The sequence below is a fragment of the Pseudophryne corroboree genome, chromosome 9, assembly GCF_028390025.1.
Source record: "Pseudophryne corroboree isolate aPseCor3 chromosome 9, aPseCor3.hap2, whole genome shotgun sequence".
Classification (NCBI taxonomy): domain Eukaryota; kingdom Metazoa; phylum Chordata; class Amphibia; order Anura; family Myobatrachidae; genus Pseudophryne; species Pseudophryne corroboree.
The window spans coordinates 445832696-445848971 of NC_086452.1; the positions used below are offsets into that span (position 1 = coordinate 445832696).

Here is a 16276-nt window from a genome sequence, read left to right on the forward strand (position 1 = left end):
CTATATTAGCACTGCAGCAGACGCAGTACGGTAGTCCACGGCTGTAGCTACCTCTGTGTCGGCAGTCGCTCGTCCATCCATAATTGTATACCACCTACCTGTGGTGTTTTTTCTTTTTTCTATCTTCTTGATACTAGTAGCTTACTTTAGGAGTCTGCAGTGCTGAGCTGACAGTGTCCAGCAGGTCCGTCATTATATAATATATACCTGTCCGGCTGCAGTAGTGATATATATATATATTTTTTATATCATTATCATCCAGTCTATATTAGCAGCAGACGCAGTACGGTAGTCCACGGCTGTAGCTACCTCTGTGTCGGCAGTCGCTCGTCCATCCATAATTGTATACCACCTACCCGTGGTGTTTTTTTCTTTTTTCTATCTTCTTGATACTAGTAGCTTACTTTAGGAGTCTGCAGTGCTGAGCTGACAGTGTCCAGCAGGTCCGTCATTATATAATATATACCTGTCCGGCTGCAGTAGTGATATATATATATATATATATATTTTTTATATCATTATCATCCAGTCTATATTAGCAGCAGACGCAGTACGGTAGTCCACGGCTGTAGCTACCTCTGTGTCGGCAGTCGCTCGTCCATCCATAATTGTATACCACCTACCCGTGGTGTTTTTTTCTTTTTTCTATCTTCTTGATACTAGTAGCTTACTTTAGGAGTCTGCAGTGCTGAGCTGACAGTGTCCAGCAGGTCCGTCATTATATAATATATACCTGTCCGGCTGCAGTAGTGATATATATATATATTTTTTATATCATTATCATCCAGTCTATATTAGCAGCAGACGCAGTACGGTAGTCCACGGCTGTAGCTACCTCTGTGTCGGCAGTCGCTCGTCAATCCATAAGTATACTAGTATCCATCCATCTCCATTGTTTACCTGAGGTGCCTTTTAGTTGTGCCTATTAAAATATGGAGAACAAAAATGTTGAGGTTCCAAAAATAGGGAAAGATCAAGATCGACTTCCACCTCGTGCTGAAGCTGCTGCCACTAGTCATGGCCGAGACGATGAAATGCCAGCAACGTCGTCTGCCAAGGCCGATGCCCAATGTCATAGTACAGAGCATGTAAAATCCAAAACACAAAATATCAGTAAAAAAAGGACTCAAAAATCTAAAATAAAATCGTCGGAGGAGAAGCGTAAACTTGCCAATATGCCATTTACCACACGGAGTGGCAAGGAACGGCTGAGGCCCTGGCCTATGTTCATGGCTAGTGGTTCAGCTTCACATGAGGATGGAAGCACTCAGCCTCTCGCTAGAAAAATGAAAAGACTCAAGCTGGCAAAAGCACAGCAAAGAACTGTGCGTTCTTCGAAATCACAAATCCACAAGGAGAGTCCAATTGTGTCGTTTGCGATGCCTGACCTTCCCAACACTGGACGTGAAGAGCATGCGCCTTCCACCATTTGCACGCCCCCTGCAAGTGCTGGAAGGAGCACCCGCAGTCCAGTTCCTGATAGTCAGATTGAAGATGTCAGTGTTGAAGTACACCAGGATGAGGAGGATATGGGTGTTGCTGGCGCTGGGGAGGAAATTGACCAGGAGGATTCTGATGGTGAGGTGGTTTGTTTAAGTCAGGCACCCGGGGAGACACCTGTTGTCCGTGGGAGGAATAGGGCCATTGACATGCCTGGTGAAAATACCAAAAAAATCAGCTCTTCGGTGTGGAAGTATTTCAACAGAAATGCGGACAACATTTGTCAAGCCGTGTGTTGCCTTTGTCAAGCTGTAATAAGTAGGGGTAAGGACGTTAACCACCTCGGAACATCCTCCCTTATACGTCACCTGCAGCGCATTCATCATAAGTCAGTGACAAGTTCAAAAACTTTGGGCGACAGCGGAAGCAGTCCACTGACCAGTAAATCCCTTCCTCTTGTAACCAAGCTCACGCAAACCACCCCACCAACTCCCTCAGTGTCAATTTCCTCCTTCCCCAGGAATGCCAATAGTCCTGCAGGCCATGTCACTGGCAATTCTGACGAGTCCTCTCCTGCCTGGGATTCCTCCGATGCATCCTTGCGTGTAACGCCTACTGCTGCTGGCGCTGCTGTTGTTGCTGCTGGGAGTCGATGGTCATCCCAGAGGGGAAGTCGTACTCGTAAGACCACTTTTACTACTTCCACCAAGCAATTGACTGTCCAACAGTCCTTTGCGAGGAAGATGAAATATCACAGCAGTCATCCTGCTGCAAAGCGGATAACTGAGGCCTTGGCATCCTGGGCGGTGAAAAACGTGGTTCCGGTATCCATCATTACTGCAGAGGCAACTAGAGACTTGTTGGAGGTACTGTGTCCCCGGTACCAAATACCATCTAGGTTCCATTTCTCTAGGCAGGCGATACCGAAAATGTACACAGACCTCAGAAAAAGACTCACCAGTGTCCTAAAAAATGCAGTTGTACCCAATGTCCACTTAACCACGGACATGTGGACAAGTGGAGCAGGGCAGGCTCAGGACTATATGACTGTGACAGCACACTGGGTAGATGTATGGACTCCCGCCGCAAGAACAGCAGCGGCGGCACCAGTAGCAGCATCTCGCAAACGCCAACTCTTTCCTAGGCAGGCTACGCTTTGTATCACCGCTTTCCAGAATACGCACACAGCTAAAAACCTCTTACGGCAACTGAGAAAGATCATCGCAGAATGGCTTACCCCAACTGGACTCTCCTGTGGATTTGTGGCATCGGACAACGCCAGCAATATTGTGTGTGCATTAAATATGGGCAAATTCCAGCACGTCCCATGTTTTGCACATACCTTGAATTTGGTGGTGCAGAATTATTTAAAAAACGAGAGGGGCGTGCAAGAGATGCTGTCGGTGGCCAGAAGAATTGCGGGACACTTTCGGCGTACAGGCACCACGTACAGAAGACTGGAGCACCACCAAAAACACCTGAACCTGCCCTGCCATCATCTGAAGCAAGAAGTGGTAACGAGGTGGAATTCAACCCTCTATATGCTTCAGAGGTTGGAGGAGCAGCAAAAGGCCATTCAAGCCTATACAACTGCGCACGATATAGGAGGTGGAATGCACCTGTCTCAAGCGCAGTGGAGAATGATTTCAACGTTGTGCAAGGTTCTGCAACCTTTTGAACTTGCCACACGTGAAGTCAGTTCAGACACTGCCAGCCTGAGTCAGGTCATTCCCCTCATCAGGCTTTTGCAGAAGAAGCTGGAGACATTGAAGGAGCTAACACAGAGCGATTCCGCTAGGCATGTGGGACTTGTGGATGGAGCCCTTAATTCGCTTAACAAGGATTCACGGGTAGTCAATCTGTTGAAATCAGAGCACTACATTTTGGCCACCGTGCTCGATCCTAGATTTAAAACCTACCTTGGATCTCTCTTTCCGGCAGACACAAGTCTGCTGGGGTTCAAAGAACTGCTGGTGAGAAAATTGTCAAGTCAAGCGGAACGCGACCTGTCAACATCTCCTCCTTCACATTCTCCCGCAACTGGGGGTGCGAGGAAAAGGCTCAGAATTCCGAGCCCACCCGCTGGCGGTGATGCAGGGCAGTCTGGAGCGACTGCTGATGCTGACATCTGGTCCGGACTGAAGGACCTGACAACGATTACGGACATGTCGTCTACTGTCACTGCATATGATTCTCTCCCCATTGAAAGAATGGTGGAGGATTATATGAGTGACCGCATCCAAGTAGGCACGTCAGACAGTCCGTACTTATACTGGCAGGAAAAAGAGGCAATTTGGAGGCCCTTGCACAAACTGGCCTTATTCTACCTAAGTTGCCCTCCCACAAGTGTGTACTCCGAAAGAGTGTTTAGTGCCGCCGCTCACCTTGTCAGCAATCGGCGTACGAGGTTACATCCAGAAAATGTGGAGAAGATGATGTTCATTAAAATGAATTATAATCAATTCCTCCGTGGAGACATTGACCAGCAGCAATTGCCTCCACAAAGTACACAGGGAGCTGAGATGGTGGATTCCAGTGGGGACGAATTGATAATCTGTGAGGAGGGGGATGTACACGGTGATATATCGGAGGAGGATGATGAGGTGGACATCTTGCCTCTGTAGAGCCAGTTTGTGCAAGGAGAGATTAATTGCTTCTTTTTTGGTGGGGGTCCAAACCAACCCGTTATTTCAGTCACAGTCGTGTGGCAGACCCTGTCACTGAAATGATGGGTTGGTTAAAGTGTGCATGTCCTGTTTATACAACATAAGGGTGGGTGGGAGGGCCCAAGGACAATTCCATCTTGCACCTCTTTTTGCTTTCATTTTTCTTTGCGTCATGTGCTGTTTGGGGAGTGTTTTTTGGAAGGGCCATCCTGCGTGACACTGCAGTGCCACTCCTAGATGGGCCAGGTGTTTGTGTCGGCCACTAGGGTCGCTTAGCTTACTCACACAGCTACCTCATTGCGCCTCTTTTTTTCTTTGCGTCATGTGCTGTTTGGGGAGTGTTTTTTGGAAGGGCCATCCTGCGTGACACTGCAGTGCCACTCCTAGATGGGCCAGGTGTTTGTGTCGGCCACTAGGGTCGCTTAGCTTACTCACACAGCTACCTCATTGCGCCTCTTTTTTTCTTTGCGTCATGTGCTGTTTGGGGAGTGTTTTTTGGAAGGGCCCTCCTGCGTGACACTGCAGTGCCACTCCTAGATGGGCCAGGTGTTTGTGTCGGCCACTAGGGTCGCTTAGCTTACTCACACAGCTACCTCATTGCGCCTCTTTTTTTCTTTGCGTCATGTGCTGTTTGGGGAGTGTTTTTTGGAAGGGCCATCCTGCGTGACACTGCAGTGCCACTCCTAGATGGGCCAGGTGTTTGTGTCGGCCACTAGGGTCGCTTAGCTTACTCACACAGCTACCTCATTGCACCTCTTTTTTTCTTTGCGTCATGTGCTGTTTGGGGAGTGTTTTTTGGAAGGGCCATCCTGCGTGACACTGCAGTGCCACTCCTAGATGGGCCAGGTGTTTGTGTCGGCCACTAGGGTCGCTTAGCTTACTCACACAGCTACCTCATTGCGCCTCTTTTTTTCTTTGCGTCATGTGCTGTTTGGGGAGTGTTTTTTGGAAGGGCCATCCTGCGTGACACTGCAGTGCCACTCCTAGAAGGGCCAGGTGTTTGTGTCGGCCACTAGGGTCGCTTAGCTTACTCACACAGCTACCTCATTGCGCCTCTTTTTTTCTTTGCATCATGTGCTGTTTGGGGAGTGTTTTTTGGAAGGGCCATCCTGCGTGACACTGCAGTGCCACTCCTAGATGGGCCAGGTGTTTGTGTCGGCCACTAGGGTCGCTTAGCTTACTCACACAGCTACCTCATTGCGCCTCTTTTTTTCTTTGCGTCATGTGCTGTTTGGGGAGTGTTTTTTGGAAGGGCCCTCCTGCGTGACACTGCAGTGCCACTCCTAGATGGGCCAGGTGTTTGTGTCGGCCACTAGGGTCGCTTAGCTTACTCACACAGCTACCTCATTGCGCCTCTTTTTTTCTTTGCGTCATGTGCTGTTTGGGGAGTGTTTTTTGGAAGGGCCATCCTGCGTGACACTGCAGTGCCACTCCTAGATGGGCCAGGTGTTTGTGTCGGCCACTAGGGTCGCTTAGCTTACTCACACAGCTACCTCATTGCGCCTCTTTTTTTCTTTGCGTCATGTGCTGTTTGGGGAGTGTTTTTTGGAAGGGCCATCCTGCGTGACACTGCAGTGCAACTCCTAGATGGGCCAGGTGTTTGTGTCGGCCACTAGGGTCGCTTAGCTTACTCACACAGCTACCTCATTGCGCCTCTTTTTTTATTTGCGTCATGTGCTGTTTGGGGAGTGTTTTTTGGAAGGGCCATCCTGCGTGACACTGCAGTGCCACTCCTAGATGGGCCAGGTGTTTGTGTCGGCCACTTGGGTCGCTTAGCTTAGCCATCCAGCGACCTCGGTGCAAATTTTAGGACTAAAAATAATATTGTGAGGTGTGAGGTGTTCAGAATAGACTGAAAATGAGTGGAAATTATGGTTATTGAGGTTAATAATACTTTGGGATCAAAATGACCCCCAAATTCTATGATTTAAGCTGTTTTTTAGGGTTTTTTGAAAAAAACACCCGAATCAGACAAAAAAAAATTCGGTGAGGTTTTGCCAAAACGCGTTCGAACCCAAAACACGGCCGCGGAACCGAACCCAAAACCAAAACACAAAACCCGAAAAATTTCCGGTGCTCATCACTACTTTTTGCTAGATAGACTCCATAGGGGGTCATTCCGAGTTGATCGCTCGCTAGCAGTTTTTAGCAGCCGTGCAAACGCATTGTCACCGCCCACTGGGAGTGTATTTTTGCTTTGCAGAAGTGCTAACGCCTGTGCAGCAGAGCGCCTGCAAAAACATTTTGTGCAAAACAAGACCAGCCCTGTAGTTACTCTTCATGTGCATTGGTTCTAACGACAGAGGACCGGCTTTTGACGTCACACACCAGCCCAGCGAATGCCCAGCCACGCCTGCGTTTTTTCTGCCACGCCTGTATTTTTCTAAGCACTCCCTGAAAACGGCCAGTTGACACCCAGAAACACCCACTTCATGTCAATCTTCCTGCGTTCGGCCGCGCGACTGGAATGTTCGTTACACTCTGTGCAAACCCACGGGGTGCGGATCATTAGATCGACAGTGTCTAGGTCGACAATATTTAGGTCGACCACTATAGGTCGACAGTCGCTGACAGGGTCGACATGATTTTTTATTTTTATGTTTTCTTCATAGAGTGACCGGGAACCTCAATTAGTGCACCGTGTCCCCTCGCATGGCTCGCTTCGCTCGCCATGCTTCGTGCAAGATTACCATTCCAATCGTAGTCCGCGTGGGTCATTAAGTATGAAAAAGTAAAAAAAAAGTTTTTTGAAAACTCATGTCGACCTTTTGACCTGTCGACCTTCTGACCCCGTCGACCTAGTGACAGTCGACCTATAGTGGTCGACCTAAACATTGTCGAGCTAGACACTGTCGATCTTCAGACCGGTTCCCAAACCCAAGATGCTCATTGTACCCATACGACGTGCCTGCGCATTGGTGCATACACATGCGCATAAATGCCGATTTTTAGCCTGATCGCTGCGCTGCAAACAACGGCAGCTAGCGATCAACTCAGAATGACCCCCATAGTCTGCTGTTTTACTAATGAAATAATGTGCGTGTCGTTACTAGAGAATGTTCTACGGCAGCTGGAGGTTGGGAACTTCTTCAGCAAGACAATCACCAAATACCAGATCTTCTCTTCCATCCATGACGCTGTCACTTATATTTCAAGGACGCGGAGTCCGCAGATGACAAAGAAGGATTCTGTAAGTACACAAAAAGCTTTGTCTACTGAAACAGTAACATGAACGGTTTGCCAAAGACCTGACTGGGGCTGTGATGTCATGAACATTGCTTCAGCCTGCACGATGGGGAAACCTGCCATCTCTGACCACTTATCATACAAATACTAGTCCTTGTTTAATTTGACACCTATAGACAAGTACAGCTTGTTAATGTCATCGGAACATTACTGAGAAAGCGCTCCAATCGTACAGCACGGAATATTACAAAGAATCCTGATCTGAATTTTTCTATCCAGAGAAATCTCCACTGGTGGATTAGTGTAGGGTTGACCATCGATCGTTGTAGGTTTTAAACCACTCTTCAGAAAGCATTGATGATTGACCGATGGATAGTTTAACGCCATGCAAGCCCAGAGTCCCAGTGGCTTATGCGGACCATGGTCTGGGGCCCAGACCATGGTCCGCATTAGCCACTGGGACTTTGCCATTGATGTTCACCATCGGTGGACTCCCATTGATTTCAAAACTAGTTACCATTGCCATCAGATCATTGTTGGTTGCTAATCACTGGTGGTCTATTAGTGATGAAGAAAGGGAACCTGCAACTCCAACAGTGTCACAGCAGAGAAAGGAAATGCTGTTTCATTGTCGCACAGGAACCCCTGCATCTGTGATCATGCTACATGCTTTGTATGTTATGTAGTGCTGACGTGCTTTTGCATGACAGGGAAAAGGTGTGATCACTTCATTACTATCCTACTATTGGAGCACCAGAAGTCCTCCCTTCTACACAGGGCTGTAGAGAGCCACGCTGGGTTCCGGTAAGGGGGGGGGGGCTTAAAAAAAGGGGCATGGCGACGCCCTTTACTATTAAAATATTGCCCCCCTCCACAGGGGGGCGCAATTTTAACACACGAGGGTACCTGCTTCCTACCTTTCCTTATCAGGAAGCGGGTCCCTCCTCTCGCTAGAGTGCACAGTGCCAGAGACTTTGCTTTCTATGTGCGGCGCCATTATCTCAAAGAGATCACCGGGAAGATGGCGCCACTGGCACCGGCAACAGCACAGGTATACTGGGCTGTGGGCAGGGCTATCGGACCCGGGCCCCTCCAGCAGCCCTTGCCATGGTAATTTGTACCCACTGCCCCCCACCCCGCCTGGCCTTTATATCAGGGAAATCCTGGGCCTCTAATACTTCTGCATAACTTTCACCTCTCCGCAACTAACTCCGCCCCCCTTCCCCCTTCCTCCGAGTTCCAAACTTCTGTGACTGGGAAACTGTGGTACTCCTCCAGGGAACTCAATGGGCCTGATTAACAAAGTTGCAGACAGGACTTTTGTAGTCTCACCTCTGAATCAGGCCCATTACAAGAAAAATATGCTAGTTTTTAAATATACTGGGCCAGATGTACTAAGCCTGAAAAGTGATAAATATCACTGTGATAAAGCACCAGCCAATCGGCTCCTAACTGTCATTTTTTCAAACACAGCCTGTGGCATGACAGTTAGGAGCTGATTGGCTGGTGCTTTATCACAGTGATATTTATCACTTTTCAGGCTTAGTACATCTCCCCCATTAACATATAATTAAATACAGGGAAAACAAAATGCCTAAAGGCCTACAGACAGATTAATATTAAAGATGAAATAACGGTTGTGCATTTATAAGGACGATCCAGTGTTATATTGTCAATAACAACAGTTCTATATTCTTACAGGATTTTTTCACAAAGATGTGAAGGTAACGATTTCCTGCAAGCACGAGTCTTCTATATATGCCATGTGTGTAACTTTCTCCAAGACCTTTGCTGTCCTGTACAATTTATACTGCGACAAAGGGCTCCATCTAGTGGCTGGTTTTGTTTAAACATTCCATAATTCCAGATTGCAAAGCAGTTCTGCATCCAACATCAAGGAAGATGGGGTAAAATAATTTGCCCTAAATGGACAATCCTACAGATGTCTGAGACACCACTGTCAAACTTCACTGAGGGAAATCTAGGTATAATATGGTGCTAAAGTACCTTTATTTAAAGAGCGCTTTGTATCTTTTTATTTTGCTGTGTTTTATTGGTGTGTTTGATTCTCTGTGACATTTTTGAAATGTTTGTCAGATTTAATAAAATGTTTTATCCACGTACATTGGATTTACTTCATCTTCCATTGGGGATTATTTTTGTCACGTCAATGGAGGTAATTCAGACCTGATCGCTAGGGTGTGTTTTTTGCATCCCTGCGATCAGGTAGTCGCCGCCTACAGAGGGAGAGTATGGTGTGTGTGCAGGTGTGCGATCGCATGTGTAGCTGAACTGAACAAACATCAGTCTGTGCAGTCTCTGCACAGCCCAGGACTTACTCAGCCGCTGCGATGATCGGGGCCGGAGCTGACGTCAGAAATCCTCCCACAAAACGCCTGGTCCCTCCTGCGTTTTTCCGGACACTACCTAGAAACGGTCAGTTGCCACCCACAAACGCCCTCTTCCTGTCCATCTCCTTGCAATCGCCGGTGCGTTCGGAATTTTTGCACCATCCGTCGCTGACCGGCGATCCTTGGTGCGGCGGTCCGTCGCGCCTGTGTATTGCGGTGCATGCGCTGTTCAGACCAGATCGCAGCTTGTGAGAAAACACTCAGCAGCGAACAGGTCTGAATCGGCCCCTATATTTGGGAAATCTTGAAGATTTTAGCCTTCTATCACCAGATGCACCTGTCCTTTATATGTAAACTCAGGCTCCACCCACTTTTGTTACGCAACACATTTTATATTTACTGTATGAAACTGCGGCGCAGGTAACTGCAAAATATGCTTCTGTATCTTACAGCAACCACTCGGACATCTGCGTTCATGTTTAAAAGGATTCAGAAGTGGAGAATACAATAAGTATCACTGTGGATAGCAAAGTGCACCAAGACCTCATTTAGGCCCAGATTTATCAAGCCTTGGAGAGTGATAAATTGCATGGTGCTAAAGTACCAACCAATCAGCTCCTAACTGTCACTTTTCAAACACAGCCTGTAACATGGCAGTTAGGAGCTGGTTGGTTGGTACTTTATCACCATGAAATTTATCACTCTCCAAGGCTTGATAAATCTGGGCCTTAAGGGCCCTACACAGTGGGCGATTTGAACGATATGAACAATGAACGATTTTTCAGTAACTATTTTTTGCATACACACTGAACGATTTGTATGAACGATTTGACATTGCAAACATCAATATCGGCCAATAAATAAACAATGATAGACCATAGATGAACGACTGCGGGAACTCACATCGTCCATTGTTGATTACTGCACACTGAACGATATTAACGATATATCGTTAATTTTTCAATGATTTCGCCCATATCGCTATAAATGATATTTTAAGTGTGTAGGGCCCTTTAGTGTATCAATGTATTCAACGGTAGACTTCCAGACTGGAACTACATGTATTTAGTCCCAAAATAAACATCAATGTAGATTACTGGAGCAAAAGGTAAGGAGCAGAATGTGTTTAATTCAATAAGGAAATGACCGATGTAAATCACTGAAGATCTTGGCCGGACATATTCGCTACACGCCGGCAGCCAGGAACAATTAGTCCTCTTCTGTTATGGTACAAATCACACTGTGATATGACTATACTTGCTGTCGCCGGTCACATCCAAGTTACATAATCGCTCCAAATGTTGCATCTTTATGGTCCTAGCTCCAAACCCTACATAGATGGTAATTCAGAGTTGATCGCAGCAGCAAATTTGTTAGCAGTTGGGCAAAACCATGTGCACTGCAGGGGGGGCAGATATAACACGTGCAGAGAGAGTTAGATTTGGGTGGGGTGTGTTCAAACTAAAATCTAAATTGCAGTGTAAAAGTAAAGCATATTGATACATATTGATGATAATAAAAGTTAAGTTTTAAAACATTAGTCTTCTATGTGTGTCTACTATACAGTAATTTTTCTCTCCTTATGATAAAATAAAGCAGCCAGCATTTATCCTGCACAGAAACAAAATAACCCACCCAAATCTAACTCTCTCTGCAAATGTTTTATCTGCCCCCTCTGCAATGCACATGGGGCCTAATTCAGACCTGGTTACTCGCTAGGGTTTTTTTGCCCCACCGCTAACAAATTTGCTGCTGCGATCAACTTTGAATTACCCCCATAGTCGCAGGCATTTCTCCAACATGTCTCTCTAAGTACAACTCACCATATGGACAATCTTTCTTCCTCTCTTTTCCTGGACTGTATCTAGGTGCTTTTATGCTCCTGGAAAGGTGATTGACTTCACCCCCCTTACCCCAGATATTCATATGACTATTTTGGCCATCCCAGATGTATAGGTTTTTCAAATTGTTCACATCACACCAGTTTTTTTTCAATCGAAACCGCAAATAATGGTATGTCACAGGACTAAAAATAAAGCATATTTGATTATATAGACACATGACACAAAAACGAGCGATGAAAGCCAGCAAGAAAATCAATACATTTAAGAAATATTATACAGGGACATTAAGTACCGCAGCAATGCAATGAGTCCTCCGATACTGGATAACCCCTCTAAAGTGGAGATAAGTAACTTGTGGCTCTCCAGCTGTCGTAGAACTTCAAGGTCCACAATAGCAGGAGAGCCACAGGTTGTGGCTGGGGTCATTACTTATGAGAGGGTGCACTGCTACAGTATTATTGGCTGAGGCAATATACTGACAGCTGCTCCAACAATTCCGTATTTCTGATATGTAAATGAGTTCCCCACGGACACATATATTATACCATGTGTAACAATCACTTCAGACACACATACATATAATAAGTAACATATTATTAGCTTTCACCATTATCTGCAGCTTCTGGACTTAGGGGGTTATTCATGGTTGTTGGCAAACCAAAAAAGTTAGCAATTGGGCAAAGCAATGTTGCACTGCAGGTGGGCCAGATGTAACATGTGCAGAGAGAGAGTTAGAACTGGGTGGGGTGTGCTCAAACTGAAATCTAAATTGCAGTGTAGAAATAAAGCAGCCAGTATTTACCCTGCACAGAATACAATATAAGCCACCCAAATCTAACTCTCTCTGCACATGTTACATCTGCCCCATCTGCAACGCAACATGGTTTTGCCCAATTGATATCTTTTTTGGTTTGCTAACAAACCTGAATAACCCTCTTAACCTGAAAATCACGTCTTCCTGTGTACACTCTATTCACCTCTTGGGATCCTCATAGTCCTGCTGTATATAGCGGTAAAAGTGGAATTTTTGCCATCTCCCTTCGAGCTTAGTGATACTTGGCAGTAGCTTCACTAAGGAAAACATCACACAGATCTCTCTCATTTCAACAAGGCTTGACATGCACTTCCACAAGAGCAGTTGTCTCAATGGCAACACATCGAAACCAGGGGTTCAAATTTGTGGGTGGATGGCTAAGCTGGCAGTGCCGCCCCCGAAGACCGGTGTCCTTGGCTAGTGTCATCCTTGCCAACTTTTACTTATGGCGTTGCTCTTCACCACCTCTTTATGTGGCTGACGCGTTTCATCTTTGATTCAAAACCTGTTAGTGATTTTCCTCATGTGACTGTGGTTGCCATAGTAGTCACATGACACTGGAAAATCTACAGAATTATACAACATTCACAACAGTGTGAGGGCAGGATATACTAATGGCAAAATGTGGTCACAACTTGACCACATTTCTCATATGTATCATGCCCCACAAAGTAAAACATTCAAGAGCTTGCAGGAGATAGGCAATGTCCGTGTCCCAGTGTCCCCCCGCAGCTTACCGACAGCCGCGCATGCGAATAAGGACTCCTGGGTCATAAACCTGTCAATCAGGCAGAGGCCATCGCTGGGCTATGACAGCCGTCGGCTGTCTGGCGTGCACCGGTGCACTGCGGCGCCGACGCATGTTCACTTCTGACCTGATCGCTGCGCTCCGATGAACGGCAGCATGCGATCAGGTCAGAATGACCCCCTATATCTGATAGGAAACAGTCCTTTGCGGATAATTATTTTCCTTTTGTGATTTGCTTTCGTGCTCTAAGCTGGAGTAGGAAAGTAACCGGTAGCAACAGACCTTTTGCTATAGGTTACACCATTTTTGTGGTCTGTTTTTGGAAATGGAAAAAACAAAACCCTTATTGCTGCAATTTAACAAACAAATATTACCAGGACAGCTGCACTGACGCTTGTACAAAAGTCTTGCAAAGATCTTTGTCGTATAAGGAAAAACGATAAAAAGCAGCAAAAACAACTGTTTCAACCGGCAATATGATACCACATGATACCAAATTGACCCCCTGGGCGAATCAACATTGAGAATTCAGGTTATCGCTGGTTCAATGTAACATGATGGCTACAGTCTCTTGAATATTGTGGATGTGATGGGTACACATAATGGTGTGTGTGTGTGTGTGTGTGTGTGTGTGTGTGTGTGTGTATATATATATATATTCAGTGCGGAGACATGTGGAACAGCAGAAACAGGCTAAAACTTGCAACTTTACAAACACGGGGGGAGAGGTTGGCTGCACACCCTAATCCTAAACATAATCAGAGGTGCTGCCATAGGAGTTTCACATGGAATAAAGGAAAGATGCAGGTGCACACTCCAAACATCAAGAACACTGGTAATAAGAACAATTCTAATAAACTCTGCTAATTAACACAGAGTAAAATCAAGGTTCTTGGAATAGTTTTTGCCCCAAAATATGGGCCCATCTACCGTGACCAGGTGACTTCATCAGGTGGGTCCCTAACATTCCTAACGTTCACCCCAAGGCACCACACAAGTGAGAAGTAGCAGCGTAAAAGTGTTACATTAAGAAAAGACAGCAGCGCAGGTGCCAGAAGCTGTTACATAGATGAAAGGTAGCAATCAAAGTGTTGAAAGGTGTTACATTACTAAAAAGACAGTTTAAGCGCGGAAAGTGTTGCATACTGTAAGTGGTACAGTATTGAAGCCCCAGAGAACTTTAAAAACACCCCTGAAGAAGTCATTCATAATGAAAGGCTTTGGGTGATGGTAGGTGCACTTTAATAACGACACACAGATCCACCTAGAGCTCGGACACCAGAGAGGGGTACTGTGGACTTGCTGTTTAGATTTTGTCACAGCTGATGGGCAGTTACACACATACAAGAATTGTTTTTATGTAAGAGTAAAATCTTATTACATTTGTATTTATACTACACAATAAGTGACTTTGGGCTTGTTATGTGGGATCCATGAATCTTATGCTGAGACGGAGAAAGGCAAATAATAGAATGGAAGTTTGTTTATTGAAGCCTCAAGTTTGAAGATTCATCCTGAAGAACCCAAAAGAGAGATATAAGGGGAAGATTTACTGAAGCTTCTGAAACAGACAAGTGGTGTTGTTACAATCACATAATGTCTATAATTATTTTAGAATGTAACACCCTGCCTACAGTTTATGCTGAACGATGCTGATTTTAGTTTATTTATGAACTTTGGGACAATATCATAGTGAACACCCAACCTACAGATATCATCTAAATCTTGTGGATCCAAACTGACTCTGGGACATTACCATACCACAAAACAAGTTCTAGAGAACCCCCACACAGAACCCCACCCCCCTTTTTTCATTCCAGATCACTGACCCAGTGGCAATTACATTTTCCAGACCATACTTGGATTGATAGATAATTACAGTGGGAACACCAAAGAGCACTTCACCTATACCCATATACAGGGCTGGTTCTTGACCTTATGGTGCCCAGGGCGAATGTTTCCTTTGGTGCCCCCCCATTCAAAAAAGGGACAGTGCATGCCCAAAAATATAGGGGCATGGCTTCATGGGAAGGGGCGTGGCCACAGAATCATACTAATTCACTTTACACCGCACACTAGTGTCCTTCGGTCACATCACACCACACAGTAGTACCCCTTATACATAGTATACCATGTTAGAGCCCCCTACATGCATTACAGCAGAGCCCCTTATACACATTATGCCAAGCAGAGTCTCGTACACATGTTGCGCCAGGTAGAGCCCCTTATACATGTTGGGACAGCTAGAGTCCCTTATACACATTATGCCAGGTACAGCCTTTTATATACATTATGCCACGTAGAGCCCCTTATACACATTGCGCCAGGTAAAGCCTCTTATACACATTATGTCAGGTAGAGCCTCTTATACACATTATGTCAGGTAGAGCCTCTTATACACATAATGCCAGGTAGAGACCCTTATACACACTGCACCAGGTAGAGCCTCTTATACACATTGGTGGTCATTCCGAGTTGTTCGCTCGGTATTTTTCTTCGCATCGCAGCGATTTTCCGCTAACTGCGCATGCGCAATGTCCGCACTGCGACTGCGCCAAGTAAATTTGCTATGCAGTTAGGTATTTTACTCACGGTTTTTCTTCGTTCTGGTTATCGTAATGTGATTGACAGGAAGTGGGTGTTTCTGGGCGGAAACTGGCCGTTTTATGGGTGTGTGCGAAAAAACGCTACCGTTTCTGGGAAAAACGCGGGAGTGGCTGGAGAAACGGAGGAGTGTCTGAGCGAACGCTGGGTGTGTTTGTGACGTCAAACCAGGAACTAAACGGACTGAACTGATCGCAGATGCCGAGTAAGTCTGGAGCTACTCAGAAACAGCTAAGAAGTGTCTAATCGCATTTTTGAGAATCGTTCGTTCGCAATTTTGATAAGCTAAGATTCACTTCCAGTAGGCGGTGGCTTAGCGTGTGCAATGCTGCTAAAAGCAGCTTGCGAGCGAACAACTCGGAATGAGGGCCATTATGCAGTAGCGGATCTTGCCACGGGCAAGCAAGACTTTTGCCCGGGGCGCCACCATCCGGAGGGCGCCACACCATGGCAAGATCCGCTACTGTGCCCCCCGCTGTGTCCGCCTCTGGTCCCCCGCTGTGAAGGGAACTAGACGCTACCCGTCTAGTTTCCCTTCGTGGAGAGGACCTTTGCTGTGCGGTGCACAATGACGTCATCGCGCACCGCACAGCATTGTGGGACTGACACGCTAGGGGTCATAA

General features: G+C 46.1%; 1 protein-coding gene across 3 annotated transcripts in view; it reads left to right on the top strand.

Annotated features, from left to right (window-relative positions):
* The window catches only part of LOC134958491 (solute carrier family 26 member 6-like), a 183077-nt gene extending 173641 nt beyond the window's left edge, over positions 1-9436 (top strand). For all 3 annotated transcript variants that reach the window (XM_063941152.1, XM_063941151.1, XM_063941153.1), the window contains exons 20-21: positions 7160-7296; positions 8994-9436. In XM_063941152.1, coding sequence (XP_063797222.1) covers positions 7160-7296; positions 8994-9014 — 158 coding nt within the window. In that variant the 3' untranslated portion in view covers positions 9015-9436. The remainder of the gene's footprint in view (positions 1-7159; positions 7297-8993) is intronic.
* Positions 9437-16276: the final 6840 nt, after the last annotated feature.